We start from the raw sequence: 16,732 nt of genomic DNA, 5'->3' as shown, positions 1-16,732 counted from the left end.
GTTTGGTTTGGAGTCAGAATGCCACCTTCCAGATTACTAATCTCTGTTCCTACAGCAAATGCCATTTCCCTTTTTAATCTTCAATCAAATGACCCCAGAAACTAATTCCAACTGGCTTATGAGTCATACTAAGCTTCAATTTCACAAAGATAAGTTGAATATATTTGATTTTCAGAATATCCAGTCCATTGCTTTTTCATGGTTTTATTTCATAATGACTAATCAGATTAATTTCAGTGTAAAATGATAAAACCTGCTAAAAATAACACCTCCACAGGTCATACATTCCCAATTCATATGTCATAAACAGCAGTTGTTATATTCACTAATTAGCATGATACATGCTCCTGATTACACTTTTGTTAAACTTAGGTGTCAGCTTTTCCATATGTCCCCTCTGGAGGTCTGTAGTACTTTGGGAAAGCCATCAGCTGTATCATGTTGAATGCATACTTTCTGCATTTGACATTCTTCAGAACATTCTCTATGCGGCATCCTTCTCTAGTGAAAGGGGGAAAAAGTACAACTTCATGAAACATAGAATAAATAAATATGCTTTATTTGTTCATTGCAGAGTTTCAGCAACAATTGAAGTAAAAATAACAAGGATTCAACTCTACATTTTTGTTTTCCATGAGTGATGATACATCTTACAGAATTAAATCCAAGGCCAGGCCCAGTACAGTTATTGCCCTCAGAAATAGGTGATAAGATTTTCCATCCCCCCTAATATATCTGCCCTTGCGGTTTAAAGTTCAGTAAAAAAAATTAAATACTTTAATGATACATTTTGTTCTAATTCCAGAAATATATTTGCCTTTTAAACCTTTTCATACCTTTTTTTTCAATTGATTTGCTATATATGTGTGAGTATACATTGCCCTAAAATGCGCATTCTAGAAATAAGGAATTTTATTAAGTCTGGCCCTAGAGATTAGTGAAGGAAAGTTTCATCTCTGCTTCATTTGCTGTATGTTCAGCTTTGCAATGAAAAAAAGAGATAATGGCTTTTCAAACAGCCCAATCCACCTCTCTGCTTTATAAAGGAAGGATGTTCGTTCACATACAGTACAAAAGTCACAAGTGCCAAAGTGGTGCATCAAGACATAAACAGGACTTTGTTAAAAAGAATATAAAAGTGTATTGAAAGCAAAAGCAACTAAAGCAACAATTACAAACAGGCTAATTTCATTACAAAACAGAACTTAGTATATTCTATTTACTCTACAGAAAAGGGTTAGTTGTAGCAAAGTAATAATAATTTATTAAACGAAAACAATCCCATCAGCTAGTTACAATGAAAAAACACAACGGAAGATAAGTCTCACAAACCATTGCCCTGCCATATTTGTCTAGGGGTTAGTTTGTGTTGTGCAAATTTTTTTTTTTTTTTTTTGTCAGACTAATTACTCTGGAAAGAGGGATTCAAGCATTCAGGATTCCACAACTTCTATACAGTGACAGCATTGTAAGTGGGCTTTCTTTGCGCTAATTACAGTGGGAAAGCTTTACCATGAACAGAAAGAGCAAATCAATTCACTCAATGCATAGTATACTTCTCGGAGTTCAGAAAAAAAGAATGAAAACACAGTACATTTCAGACATTGGAATCTTAAAGATGAATCCTTGGGGTCTGAGACTGTAGAAATATTACAACATGATTCTTTTTTTCTAGAGTTAGTTCGTTGCTGTTTGTAGAAAAGAAAGGAACACAAGTAAAGTTTATTGATATTTGGCTAATAGCAAAGCAAGACTTAAAATAAGCCACACAACCAGCAGGTGTGAGCTGACAAGCAGCAAGGCGACAGGATAGAAGTGTCGAGAAGTTGGCTTGTTATCAGTTAGACAGCCTGTTTCGGGATCATCCGATTCAGTCAGTGCTCCCTGGGTCTGTCTGCTGTTAAACAGGGAAGTTAGGAACAGATAGAACAGCATTTCAGCAGCAAAGAAAGCCAACACGCAGGCATTTTGACAAAATGAAAGTACACAGCCATTTTGAGGAAATAGATTTATCTAAGTACTTCCAGTATAACTTTTGTGTTCTACAGCTGACATGGGAAGCATGACCACTGGGCAGCTACTAACATATTAATGCTACTAGGTGCCTTGGAGTAGTATTCACAAGTGAACATTAAATCACTTCCACAATGAACTACACCATCACTAAAATCACCACACACACTGAACAGAAACAAAATAAGGAGGTTTAAAAAAAAAGTTAAGGAAGCAAAGAAAAAAAGATCATGAGTACGTCATAATGCAACACTGAACAAATAATGTCTCCATGGTGTTCACAGGCTTTTCAGTCCTGCTTCAGTACCTATTAGGAAGTTTATTGGCAGAAATGAAAAGGCCACACACTAACAACTATTCTAAAATAGTATTAAATGATGGTAAACTGACTTCAAAAATTCATCACTGCTGGTGACTCAAAGTCAATAGCAGTTCTTTTTATTCAGAGGCTTGCGCACATTCCTGTAAGTAAATCACCTTGTATCTTTATCAGTCAACACAGGGAGGAGCTAATCTACTTACAAGGAAGTTCTACTGAATCACACTGGATTGTGTGGTCCTTGTCCTACCAGAGCAACAGGGACACTTCCACTGCCAGGCTTTCCTTTTGTATTCTTGACAGATTCTCTATAAGTAAAATTACTCACACTGCAACCACACTTCTTCAATTCCTCTGAAGCTTACTTGCATACACTCAGGAGTCCTGTTTATAGACTTCCTTTGGGCAGCAAGGACTGGCAAGATGTTTTTTTTTTTTTTTTTTCTATTTACTATGAATATCCTATGATTAAAAGATAACTTGCCATTTTTAAATGTGGACTTGAGAATATCCAAATATATCAGATGCCAATGCAGTGCCCTTTCAGAAGCACATGTCACAAGTATGCTCTTGCTTTCAAGAGAGAAAAAGCTGGCAGACATTATCTTTACTGTCCCACAGCTGCAGGTAAGATGAAAAGGATACTCTGAAAACAGCAGCAGCCACATCACCTTACAGAAAGCCTGCCTTCTGACTTGTGTGTTAAAGGGCAACACTACATTTCTTAAGCTTGGATAGCAAGAGAGGTGCAAGAACTGCATTTGCAGGTGGAACCCTAGGCAAGGGGGGTTGATCAAAACCTTTCCTTGCCCAATTTCTCTTTTGAACAAGCCTTCCATAATAAGTTCTTAGTCTTATTCTTTGCTTTGAACTTCAGTCTGTATGTTACACTAACAAAGGGATCAATACATACTATTTTAAATAGCAAAATAAGAGATAAAAAAATAAAATCCCTGCTATTTTCATCTAGGTCAAAGTAATTGATGGTGGCAGGGTGTTTGCTGCTTTTGTTCTACAGATCTCAAGTGTCCATGGATAGAACTTGGGTAGAACTCAGACTTTGCTGTAGACATTATCTCAGAAACTATCAAGAAATTAAGCTAATTGCATGATTTATTGGCCTTGTCAACACTGAAATAAGTAATTCTGTGTTTCTCTATCAGACTGCCCCAGCTATGCCTCTGTCCTAGGGCCCACCTACAGAACTTCCTTCCTCTTTTGCTTACAGTGACATTACTATTTGTGATCAGCTGGGAGGACTAACTTTATTGTTCCCAGTTAATGTTGTCCTCCATTATGTATTTCTATATATTTTTTAAAGAACCTGCTGCTTGCTGGTTTTCCTTTTTTTTTTTTTTAATCTCCACAGCATCCCACAGGTTTGTCCCTTTGACACTGTGCCCTCACTCCCTTCCAACTCTTCAAGGTGAGCCTGCAGGTTTCAGCTTACTCCCCTTATGCCCACAACTCATGAGAAGTCCAGCTCAACCCTCCCAGTCCCATCTCTTCCTTCCCAGTCACAGAGTCCGGGTGATTTTTGTTTGCCCTGCATCCCTTCCATCACAGACATCATGTGTGCTCCCATGGCTGAGTGGATGCACACACCAAACTTTTTTCTTCTGGAGAAATCCATCTGGACAGCAGTACAGTTGAGCATTCAGCAGCTTGCACAGCCACTGCATTAATCAGATTGATTGTTTACATCAATCTGGAGAACCCTGGCTTTGCACACCAATGGTTCATTCCAAGCAGACTGAGTCACACACTTGCAGGTTGTTCCTACAGGGATGAACCCTCCTGCTTCTGTGGTGTGCCTTGCTCTGTTGGACTCTACATCTCAACAGTGTCTGGCTTTTATCCGCATTGCTACAAGTAACATTAGCTTCAGTGAGATTTATGCAGGAGTAGTGATGGAAATATAAATAAAAGCCATTTGTTCTCTTTTTTTTTTTTTCAACAGAAAAGCCTACAGTACATTTGTTCTTTGATATGCTGAAAAGAATGATCGGTGTCTTTTAACATAAAAAGTTTATCTTCCCCCCAGGAAAGCAACCGTGAACAGCTGATGCACAGGCACTCTGTTCCACAAATTAGTCACATCATTCAATGCATGATTCAATAAGATGTCCTCAAAATAGAGCAAGAGGATCCAAGTCCATTATTAGCTTCCTAAGAACAAGCTGAGCAGAATAGCTACACATGCTTTTAATTGAGGAGGAATATTTGATCAGGGTCAGATGCCTTGCTAGGGTGTGCCAATATTTCTCAGTGCAGTGCAGTGCCAGTGCCTTCCAACACACCCCAAAGTGTCCTCTGCAGTGACTATTGACCAAAGCAAAGGCCTACACCCAGCTGTCAGCACCATAACATTGCTTCCCCTGGCTCACCCAACCCTGGAGGAGTTTTACTGCACACAGTAGAAATCCCACTAGTGCCCTATCAGCTGGATTCATTTGGCTTCTGACTGACAGCACAACCAGAACTGAGTGCTAAGAGTGCTACATGCTAAGGTGTGAAGATACAGCCATAGTTTCAGACGTTATCTGCATCACAAATTGTACAGCAAAAGGAAGGAAGAAAACTTGCAAAATAACCAGTAAGTTTCTATTTTACAAATAATTTAAACAGAAGTAGTGAAACCTTCTAAGTTTGCAACATCTGGAGTCATGAACACCCCACTAACCTATTATACAATTTTTATTAATTTACTCTCAAGTTGTTCATTTGAGACCTCCAGCACAGCACAAACACATTGTAGCAGCCAAGGGTTCTGTATGATGTTTTATCATCCTAAACTCCTGCTAGGAGTTGCTACATGCTTATCAAATGAGAAAAAGGCAAAACAGCAGGTATTTTTTGTTCTTTCAAATTCAGCTGATAAATTATTTGGACCTCAAAGTAGTGAAGCAGAGATGATGAAAATGGTGTGAGGAAAAAGCCTCTCAAGTCCTTAAGAGAGTCAAGCACACACATGAGGGCACATTCTGGCTTTTGATTATCAGTCACACTGATGTCCCTGAGCAAGGTTTTTGGAGGAGATGATTTTCACATTTTGGGATGTATGCTTATTTTTTAGAACTTTTCCAGCTACAGATATTAGCAACACTGGAAATGTTGAACTCTTCTACACAATTTCTTCAGGTGGAATAAATAGGCAGCTTTCTATTAACAGGTGTCTCACGTGCTAGTGGTGACTACAGTTTGAATTCATGTCCTACTGCACTTGTACTTTATGGGAATTTCCCTTTTTTTTGTAGACAGATTCAAGCAAGGTTTTTCTGGTCCTGATGTGTTTTTCTTGTTAAACTTCCGTGCTGACACAGAAAAATAGCAAAAGTCAGTTGCTTCTCTAGAGTGCCATCTGGTAATAGTAGAGACATTTCTTCAAATAGAAAGGATTGCTAACAGTTCTCAGTCTTACACAATTTTGATAACTTACCTATTCCTTTTATTTCAAGAGAGTCAAGTTCATAAGCAGCTTTCAAGAAGCAGCTTCTCTTAAGAAGTTTTTGGAATGAAAGCATCCTAATTTCTACATGATACATGTTACTGGGATTGACTGAAACACTTCAGAGAATAATCACCTGTATCAGTGTACAGCACTACAGTTCAAGAAGGCAGCCTTAACTTTTTCAAAGAGAAAATGTGGGATCCTTGTGAACATCTCCTAGCCATTACCAAGCTGATGCACTAGCACATCTAGAAGAATAAAACATTATGCAGAAGGAAATAAACAGGTATCAGCCTAGTCCTGAAGGATTTCAGTATCAGAGCAGAACTCAGATAAAACATATAAAGGAATATCGGGAAACAAAATTTTATTTTGAAATATGAAGTTGATGCAATAAACCTCCAACAATTTTTAAGAACAAAAAATGGTTCTGCATTGTTTCAAAATAGAAGCTAAGGGAGGGGAATCAGCAGAGACATCTTTTGTATCAATGATCTTTAAAATTATTCTTTTTCTGATACGCATTTAAAAACTTAAATTTTTTCCCCTCAAATCTACATGGCATTAAATAAAGTAGAAGATGCTAGAAATCAATTTTTGCTGCTTACATGATCCTATAATCTCAGCTCAAAACAACTAGAATTGCTGAAACTGATAAGCAGTCTTAGATCTAAGAATACTGAGAAATTCAGTCAGTGATTTAGAAAGCTGCTATTTAAACATACACAAAAAACCCAGACTGTTTATCAAATCTGTTTTATCAAATTGTCACACTAAACTCCCTCCTCCTGTTTTACCTTTTGTACTGCAAGTTTTTCCCTGCTCTTGTTGCTAGAATAGAAATCCTCTATTTCCCCACTCCTTTCTTCTCTCCTTGCTTGGTTATAACACATGACTTTTCTAATGCATTATTTAGGAAATAAAAAGGAAAGTAGATCATACAATATGAGGCTTGACCACTGAGTTGGACCATGCAGCAGATTCATGGTGCAGTCATGATGATAGGACACCTAGATCTTGAAAATCACCTATTGTGAAGTAACTGTGGGGTTTGGCCTCAAAACTATTACGGAGTTTCAGTCTGTACAGAGCTAAAAAATCAGTTTTGAGGAGGTGGTCAGAGACAGCAAGCTACTGGAGGCTCAGTGCTGGACAGGGTACAGGTTTTAAGCACTATTATGAACAGGCCTTAACAGTCCACTACAGAGCAACAGATTAATAAAGAAACCCTATTGCAGCAGTATTTAATAACAGGCAAGGAGACACTTGGTACTACAGCCACACAACCACATCCAGGAAAACCCTGTTGTCTTATGTGCTGACATGGACAGACAGGGATCCTTTGGAAGGAATGCTAAAGTCAAAATTCAATTTACACAGTTGCTCTTTTGCTCTGCTGTGTATGTGTTCTCCTTGAAGCCAAAATAATTACAAATGTGCAAATTTATGACCTATTTTATCAGCTTAGCTGTGCTTGGATTTCCCAGAGCAAGTGAAAGAGGCACACACCCTGCACTGCCAGCAACAAAACAGCACAACTCACTCCAGCTTTGGGCCATGGAAACATCTCCCAAATTTTTGGGTCACACAGAGCAACACCCCTATATTTGTCTATGTTTACTTTTTAACATACAATTAACTCCGAAGAACAGATGGGAAAAGGGCAGTTTCAAGCTTTATATCTAATATGCATAAAACATGGTACTGGGTAATATACATCTCTACCAGTGTTAATCTTAGCACTTTAGAAATCTCTGCTGATTGCAGAAGAATTAATATTTTCCTTTTTGACTGATACAGAATGCCTTCAAGAATGTTTTTCCCTCAATGTTAAAGACTATCTATGTGGTAAAAAAATAACATTGACAAAATTATTATAGTGAAAATACAAGAAACATAAATAAAAAATTCCAGTTAGAATCACAATTTTTGTCACTGGTGCATTTAGGACACGTACATTAGCAGGCTAAATTCACCCTCAGCATCTGAACAGCAAAGCCAAATTGACTTTCTGTGCCTGTGTCCCTTAATCTGCCAAAATGGACAGCAGATACTGCCCCATGGGCACAGTATCCTGGTCATGCCACCTCCCAAAGTGCCCTGGAATCACTTGAGAGCACACTTAATCTGCCAAAACTGCATCCGGAAACATTTAATAATTTCACTGAATAAAATGACTGAGATCATGTTCTAGCATCTATCCCCAGAGGTTTTAAATTTACAGCTGTGGCCAGAAGCTTCAAGTCCTGCAAAGTCATTGTGGTGACTGTGTGAGAGATTAGCTTCAGAACTGAAAAGTGATGGGTTTGCAGAGGAGATTCTTCTTTACCTGTCAAGACAGCAGAGCAGTTTCTGAAACATGATTTTCACCTCTACTATACTCCAAGGAAAGGATTTGCTATTTCATTCTGCTTTTTACCGATAGTCCTCTGTAGTATTACACATCAATTTTACAAAGGTTTCTCTGTCTATCAAAAAGTATGGTTCTAATAATCTTCCTGGACACTCTTCTATAAAGTACTAGGATTACATGTGTATGGGAATTTCTCAGGTCAAAGTTGCAAAATCTTTCCTGACAAACTTCTCTTACAAGGTGTCAAATTCAGTCTAATGTACAACCAACACTAAAGCAAATGTGGTCTGTATCTCTGTGCAGGAAAACAACCAAGCAAAACCCCACAGGTTTGACCTTCACTTAAGCTCTGAATAGATACAACATTTCCCTTCCATAAGGGTATGGCACTGGCATAATTGGTTAGTGAGTCACACTTGTTTCCAGACTGTTTCTGTCACAGCAAGAGAGTTTTACTGAAGATGTAGTTATACATTTAGCTCACATAGCACAGTGAAACATAAATCCATGATAAATTCTTTCATATGTCAAATCAGGTTTGAATACTTTCTGTTGACCACGAAAATAAATCTTCGTGAGTCATCCTTTTTCTTTTGGCAAAAAATTTTTTAGTCTTTTTCCCCATGCTGAGGACAAGTAGCAAAGCTGATTTAAGAGGCAGAAAGGGCTTCCTACACTAGTTAACAGACATGTGTGAAAGATGAAGCTTAAAATCTGTTATTCATTTCTAGATGTTCAAATCTATGGGTAGGATGACAGAATTAAGGTCAGAGAACTGCTGGTGTAAACAGAACATCATTTAATCTATGTTGCATCCCTAATTTGGGTATTTTAAGGGAGGAGGGTGCTGAACAGCAGGAATTCTAAATTTGAATGTTGTGACTTGCTGGGTTTTTTTGCTTGCAACTTCATTTTGAGATATATGAAAGGAGGAATGCAACTGCTTTTCATTAATGACACCAAGTCACATAGTCTCTTTGTGGGATTAACCAAAGTGTGAGTCATAAACTACAGACAACTGCTAGTCTCTAAATAATTCAGCTAAATAATGCCAGTTCATTAAAAACTTTCACCTAACACACTGATACATTTTTTTAAAACCACAAAACCAGTTTGAGATTTTATCTGTTCTGATCCCAGCTGTTCTTTCAGCAGCACACAGTATGGGGGTATATTTATACAAGGTGAATTTGTGCACATATAGATTCCCCAGCCACAAAGAAAAATGCATCTAAGTCTGATTTTAGCTGCTACCAGGAAAAAAAATGCAGCCCTGTTTTGGTTAGGTAGGGAGCTAACCAAAACAACCTATCCAAAAAATGCATAGGCTGGGATGCAGACTGCAGCAACCTGAAAATTGTGTCCCAACATTACTACCAATAAACCATCTTCTCCTCCCTTCAGCAGGTAGATTTTAAGAGAACTTTGGAAAATGCAAGGAAAATCCCATTTGAATCAGAAACACACTATTTTTCCATGTACTTCCTTCAGGGCAAATGACAAGGCTGGATAAAACTCTAATTTAAATGCCTTGAATGCATTTGTCATCTTTTCTGTTAATAGGTACAATGTGGAGACTTAGAGAAATAAACCTTTCTACGAGAAATTAGGAGTGAATGTGATTCTTTCATCTTGTTTTGTTTCAGTATCTTTTTAGAAGATGGCTGAAATTTTGGAGTCTGTTCTTCACTCAAGTACCAAGGAGGAGAACTGAAACTGAAATCTTTTAAACAATATTGAATACAAGCATTTTCTCTTTGGTTGTTAAGCTGCATTTGTAAGGAAATCTTTATTTGAATGCTACTGCAGATTTGTTAAGAAGTTCATTGTATCTCACAAAGACAATATTAGCACAGATCCACTTTTTAAGCAAAAATACCACTGCACTGACAGGGAGAATAAAGAGATGAAAGCCCATACTGTTTTTCCCCCAGTATCAAGAAAAAAAAAAAAAAAAAAAAGACTTTCAGAAGATTTGAGATCACTAAAGACTAAAAATTCAATAAGCCATTTATTTACCTTCTGCATTCCTAAATCTTTGCTGGCAGAAAGGAGTAAATAATTTATAACACAGGTGCAAATACCTTCCTCTCTGTAATAACAGTACATTTTTCTCACTGTTACAAAGAGCTGAAGGACATGGTTTTGCTCAGTGCAGTAACAGTAATTGTCAGTTTGCCAAAGATCAAAGATGCAGTTCTCAGGATAAGCTCTATGAACTATGCTCAAGACTCCCTGAGCACAAGAGGAGTTCACTACACTGTCAGCAGCACTTAACCATGAGCTAAGTCTCTGACAGATGAAAAAAATGGCAATTTATTTCCTGACCTGGACTGAACTATCAGATACATATTAAGTTTTTTATAAAGTCAGTCTTTCTTGTGTTGCAGACTGTGTTCTCTCAAGCACATGACCAGTGGTGCTGAAACATTATCACCAGAGTTCAAACTACAATGCCTTGGGACCTTCTACAGAACCTGCCAATTCCTGAAACTTTGGAGCCTCTGGGTTTGAGATATTTTAAGTATGAATGTTCCCAAGCACATGTTCAGCTTGTTCACATGTGCAACTGCCAAGCAGAACAGCAATGAGGCTTTCCACATTTGGTGGCAATTGCAAACACTGGGATAAGAGGGTGTTTTCCTGTGAGAAATCCAAAACATAAAAAAAAAAAAAAGGAACCATCCAAGATTTTGTGGGAAACATTCATCCATTATTATTTTCTTCTGAAGAAGCAGCATGCCAATAGCAATGTTGGAGTATTCCTTCCTTCCTTCCCCAGGATAGGACACAGAAGATAGCAAGTGGGTACCAATGTCTCACTGGGATGGTAGAGAGTGACCTTTGTCTGCAGTGCATTTTTCTACTCTATTATATGCACTGCTTATTATGTGCACTGGAAGGAAAACAGTTCAAGGTACATTTCAGAGTTTCATCATCTCACAGTGCTCCGACTTTAGCTAAACACTGCTCCAATTTTCCAGAAAAACCCTGTATTTTGAAATAACTACAAAATATTAGACTACACAGATTGAGGTTGTGCTGGGGGCAATGCCAGTGCCTCTGATTTTACACTCTCTTTATAAGAATACAGTTCTCAACTATATTCTTATATGTATATAAGATTACATTCTTATTACATCTGTATTACATTCATATATTCTGGTATGCTCATGTTTCTGGCCATGCCTTCTTCAGTCACTAGGAAAACCAATAACACTTATTCATATGCTTCAGGGGTTTGGATCAAATAAATACGAGCCAAAGGCCAGGTGTTCATACAGAAAAATCTACAGTGCAGCCAAAAAGCACATAGGTTGTTAATGAGAAACATTTCATCCTCTCCAAATGCCTGTAATGTCAGGCCTTAAGGAATTCCGCTTTCTTTTCAATTTCTAATAAATGCTAATGCCCTTCAATTATATTGCAACTCACTCCACGTTAACCTCATTAGGAATAATACTGCCTTTCCAGGTGAGTGAGGGATGTCAGCACTCACAGTCCTCTCTAGCACTTGCTCATGGCCAGGGGACTATGAAAAAGGGCAGCCACCCTCCAAAAACGTCTGAGCAGGCTGATTCTGTCCCTGGTTTTTGGATAATCTTGAGCTTCTATGTCTGTTGGACAGCACTTACAGGCTTCTGGTAACTAAACAATTTTGGTTTGGTTTTTTTTAAAGATCTCAACTACTCTTATAGCTTTATTCTCAATTACCCTTTATTAAAAACTTATTATCAGTTCATATCACCTTGTCAGAGCCTGGTTTACACATGGAAATTAGTCCACTTGTCCCTTTTTATTAGTATTTAATTCTGTGTTAAATACACTATTAATGTACAGCTACTGATAGCTTAAATAAAATCTATAAAACACAAAAGCTGCAATTAAACAGCAAAAGCAATTTTAAAAAAATTATCTTTGCTGAGCTACAGGCATCTCTTGTTATCTCATTAATGTACACAGGGGACAGGCCTTGTGCACTCTTTATGTGGTTCATAATATCCTTCCTACTCTCTTAGAACACTGGAGTTGGTTAAAGCAAGCACTCTGAATTCCTTGAACTATTTCCTTTGGTTTTCCAGCTTGCATGAATTGCTAATGATGGCAGATATGAGATTCAAATAAAGCTAAAGATATGTGAGTGCAGGCCAGCAGCTGCACTTGTCAGACAAGAATGCTCATCAAGGCAGACAGAGTATTTTGATGTATGAAATAATAAATGACATTTTCCCATGTATGGTGCACAGTAATGAAGCACATGCAGAACACTACAGAATATGAAAAATATTATAATCCTCCCCAAGATGGAATTGCTCACAGATAATGGAAATTTCAATGGAAAAGTAATGGGTTTAGATTTGACCAATAATGTTCTCTTGAGTGCAGAGTAATTTAACAACTGAAGAAGCAACAGACAACCTGAGGGCAAGGAAAGAGCTCTCTATCAAACACTTGCTTCCATAAACAGGACATACTTTATTTAGAAAGCTTCCTCTCCCTCCCATTCATTCAAATTATTAGCTGCATATTTTTACTAAGGAACACTGATTATAAGTTCTTTTTCAAAAATAAACACATCAAATCACAATGGTAGAAAAACTAGAGCAACATCTAATGAAATACTGAAAAAGTGTTCTTCAGTATAGAAGTATAACTTCTGCATATGTATCTACTCAAAATGGCTAAATATCTGCAGAATTTATAATGTTGCTGAAATTATGCAAGCTGAAGTAACTTTGTCTGGAATAGTTATCAAATAAATTTTTTCTATGAAAATAAACAAGAATTTAGCATAAGGGCACTATAACTCCATCACTTGATGGCTATTGCTATGTAAACAAGGAAAGTAACCAAAGTGGACTTCTACCCTTATTTCAAAGCATGCAGTAGTTATCATATGAATTGAGCCAACAAGCAGCCTATATCTTGTAGCAGCTAAAGTTTAAAGATTAACTTAACAGTACACATTTCGTTTCTTACCCATTTCTTCTTTCTAATAACTTCTGGTTTCCTTGACCTCATGATAATAAATAAATTAGTGTCTAGTGACAAGCATATGTTTAAAAGCCCAGCAGGTTCTGATGTCAGCAAAATTTTCCTCATGCTAAGTTTTGCCCTCATACCTTTATTTCACCTTCAGGTATTTACTATGACAACTACAGAATACACTTCTGAGATCTGATCCAACTCCTTTAAAAGGCAACATTCCCTAACCATGAGTGGCAAGTCTTTGGCTGCCAAATTTAACAGCCCAGGCTTCCTCTAGTTCTACAGAACATCCCCAGGATGATTCAGGGCCCCTAAATCAGGCTACTAACCATCCTCCCCAGGACAGTATTGGGAACTTGAGTCCTTAATTGGGATACAATAGGTATCTAAAGTTTTACAATAGATACAGCTTGATTGTAAGTGTTGCACTGAATTCAGTGGTCTTTGGAAATAACTTCTCCAATGCCAATCGCCCAATGTTTTTTCCCTCTCATCTTCAAAGAGCTTTATAATCTCCAGCCCATACTTGCACTGCCACTGTATCCCCTAAAAAATGAACCTCACAAGCCTAGATTTTATCTCCAGCACCACAGACATAGTCAAACATGATGGATAACAACATAAACTTTTGAGCTCACTTGATGACAGAGTACTTTTGAAGGACAGACTTGATTTTTGTCTATAGTGTAAATAAAAGAAAAACCAAGAGATTTATGAGACAGGAATTGTCAGGTTTGGGCTACATTATGATGTGGTACAGAACATTAGGCTTTGCAACAAGATGAAATGTATTTTATTTCTCTTTTGGCATTCCATACCCAATGGAGTATGGATAGCAAGCTTCAAGTTTTTATTTTTGCCATATAAGATCATTTGACTTTTTCCACTCCATTGTAGTATATGTTTAATTTAATAAACCTTATAATTAAAAAACCCCTTCTAGTTTATTCAAGGATTACAATTCAGAGGGGGTTAATTTAATTCCAATGGTTTTAACATCTGTGGTTTAAGTTGCAGAAAGCTTCAAAAGTAGCTATTGAAGTAATGTATTGCTTCATTTACAAAGGAAATTGGATGCCTAATGCATTTTGTGGTGCAATAATAATGAAGCTGTAGTATTTGCATAAAGCAGCCCACAGTAATACCAGGTGTAGGTCCTGTCTGAAGAAAGGCTTTTAGACTTTTTCTAGCCCAGTGTGGACACATTATTCCATCGGGTTACACATTAGCATAGAGATCAGTGAAGTCCTCACCACAGAGAGCCACATTTGGGGAGGATGGATATCTCATCTGTGCCTGAAAAGCTGAATGCATGGGGAGAAGTTGCCTTTTAATTTAACTGTTGGTGTGGACTGTTAGTGGAGAGCAGACTGGCCAGAAAGGGCTGATGGCAGCATCATAAAGATCTGCATTCCCTTCCCTACTTGGCATTCAGCTGCTGGAGCTGCTCAGAGCAGGGCATGGAACAAGGCTCACCACAGACTTCTGACAGCCAATCTCTAGCCAGTGTCATTCACTTTGCTAGAGCTATTACAGTTTTAGTTCACATAAAATAAAAAATTATTATTATATGGCTTTTTGTTCATGAGTGTAGCATGTGTATCGGGCACAAGCCAGTATTTTGGAGAAGAAAAACACGTCAAAATTCAAGGCACTTGAGGAAGATGGTCATTGTTATCAACACAGTACTCACTGGACTGCACAGCTGGGACTATGAAACGTGTGAGTTTTGCTTTTCAAATGGCTTTGATTGGTCTGATCAGAGGATCAGTCTCTTCATCTTAACAACCTATTATTTGCTACAATGATCTCATCCTGATAATCATGATGACCATTTCTTCTTCTTTTGGGTATGAATTTATGTAGACCTAATTCAAAACTAGGAGGTGAACTCCAAATGGTGTTACTGTATTCGCTGCAACAACAAGCAAAGCAGAAAATTTCAGGGTTTAATCTGCTCAAGAGAGAAACACTCTCAGAATAGAACTATGTCTCAAAAATATCTGTCTTGTGTTTGAACATCTGTGTAAGCATGCAGGAGGTAATCTGTACTAAGTTCAAGTTCATTACCACCTCATTGCAAGTTTTTTAGATTGGAATTAAGTTAAGACTGAAATGAGTTTTTTTTAATCCCTATTGTGCTGCACCAAAGAAGATGCTTTGTGATAGCAGGAAGAATGATTGCCTTTAGGATAGAAAACATAAAATTTGAGATACATCTGTCACAAAAAGATTTTTAAAAAGTCTGCTAAGCCTACAAATACTTTTCTACACTACTGTACCCAGCATTGTCTTGCCAGTGAATACCCTTGGTGTAAAAGTAAGAAAATGTGTCTGATTTGAAAAATGTTACTGCACTCAAGTTTCTCTGAAAACCAAGAACAAGAGCTTGATCACATTGTGTGAAATGACCACATTTTCCTAGAGCTTCTATCCCACCAAAATTTTCATTTACAAACAAAGATCATCACATGAAGATAATAAACCTACAGGGCAACACAGGACATGAAAATCTCAAGTGTTTCAATTACCTTTTAATTGCCAATCAGAAACCACAGCAATGCAGAAATAAAGTACTCTAAAACCATTTTCCTGTCTTGGAAAAAGATTTGCAAAGTTTGTAAGCCATTTTAAATAGTTCGCTTCATTAAGTCATCTAATTAATCAGCAATGTGACAAATACAATTCTGCATTTGTATATAATCATGTGTGTGTGTGTGTGCATATTATGTGCACTATAACACAGACCAACATACTTAGAAAGCAAAGCTTTGGTGTATGCAATGTTGCCTTGTCAAGCATCATCAAAAGGTGATCTCAATCCCCTTTAGCCAGAAAAACATTTTATTGACTTTTGCTCTACTAGATTGAAATTATGCAACTTACAGTCAGACAGACAATAGCCACAGTCACAACACAGTATTCTGTATCTCCTGGAGAGCAAAGACAGCCTGAAGCATAAGGCTGTGCTCACACTAAGGATTTCATGGAATTGTGGGTGCCTCATCCCTGGAAGCATTCAAGGCCAGGTTGGATGGGGCTTGGAGCAGCCTGGGGTAGTGGAAGATGGCCCTGCCCGTGGCAGGGGGTTGGAATGAAGTGATGGTTAAGGTCCTTTCTAACTCAAGCCATTCCATGATTCTATGAAGCATTGTACTTTTCCCTCCACAAAAGAACAGAAGGATGTGAGCTGCTACAAGAGCACGACAGCATTTACAGAAGGCAGCGATGCAATTCAACAGGGGAAGAACAATCCTACAGAAGCAAAAGCAAAATACCTCTACCTGGCAGCACATCTTGGGCTTCTTGCATGGCACAGGAGAGAAAATAAACAGCATCATAGTGGTCTGATATGTGCCAACTTACTTGAAAAATAAATTCAAAAAGCATCTTCACACGGCAAATGAATGTCAAACTAACTTTAATGTGGTTATCTACAAATTTGCTGATAATATCATTGTGATAGCAAATTTTTACAGAGAAAGGTGACGTAGGGAGCAGCCTTCTCCCTGAGGCTACCACACAGCAGGAAAGCCAGAGAGGATTTTATTCAGGATGATGTTGAGGGTAGACTATCCATCAGCACTCAAAAGCTTACTCACCAGTT

The 16,732-nt window shown here is 37.8% G+C and overlaps 1 protein-coding gene across 1 annotated transcript in view; it reads right to left on the bottom strand.

The window, feature by feature from the left end:
- Positions 1-538: 538 nt before the first annotated feature.
- Positions 539-16,732, bottom strand: part of INPP4B (inositol polyphosphate-4-phosphatase type II B) — a 216,900-nt gene continuing 200,706 nt past the window's right edge. The window contains exon 24 of the mRNA XM_059470523.1: positions 539-1,897. Within this exon, the coding sequence (XP_059326506.1) occupies positions 1,723-1,897 (175 nt within the window). The 3' untranslated portion in view covers positions 539-1,722. The remainder of the gene's footprint in view (positions 1,898-16,732) is intronic.

The sequence above is a fragment of the Ammospiza nelsoni genome, chromosome 4 (genome assembly GCF_027579445.1).
Source record: "Ammospiza nelsoni isolate bAmmNel1 chromosome 4, bAmmNel1.pri, whole genome shotgun sequence".
In the NCBI taxonomy this organism is placed as follows: domain Eukaryota; kingdom Metazoa; phylum Chordata; class Aves; order Passeriformes; family Passerellidae; genus Ammospiza; species Ammospiza nelsoni.
The sequence above is the reverse complement of the archived record's forward strand: the minus strand, read 5'-3'. Positions and strand labels throughout refer to the sequence as shown.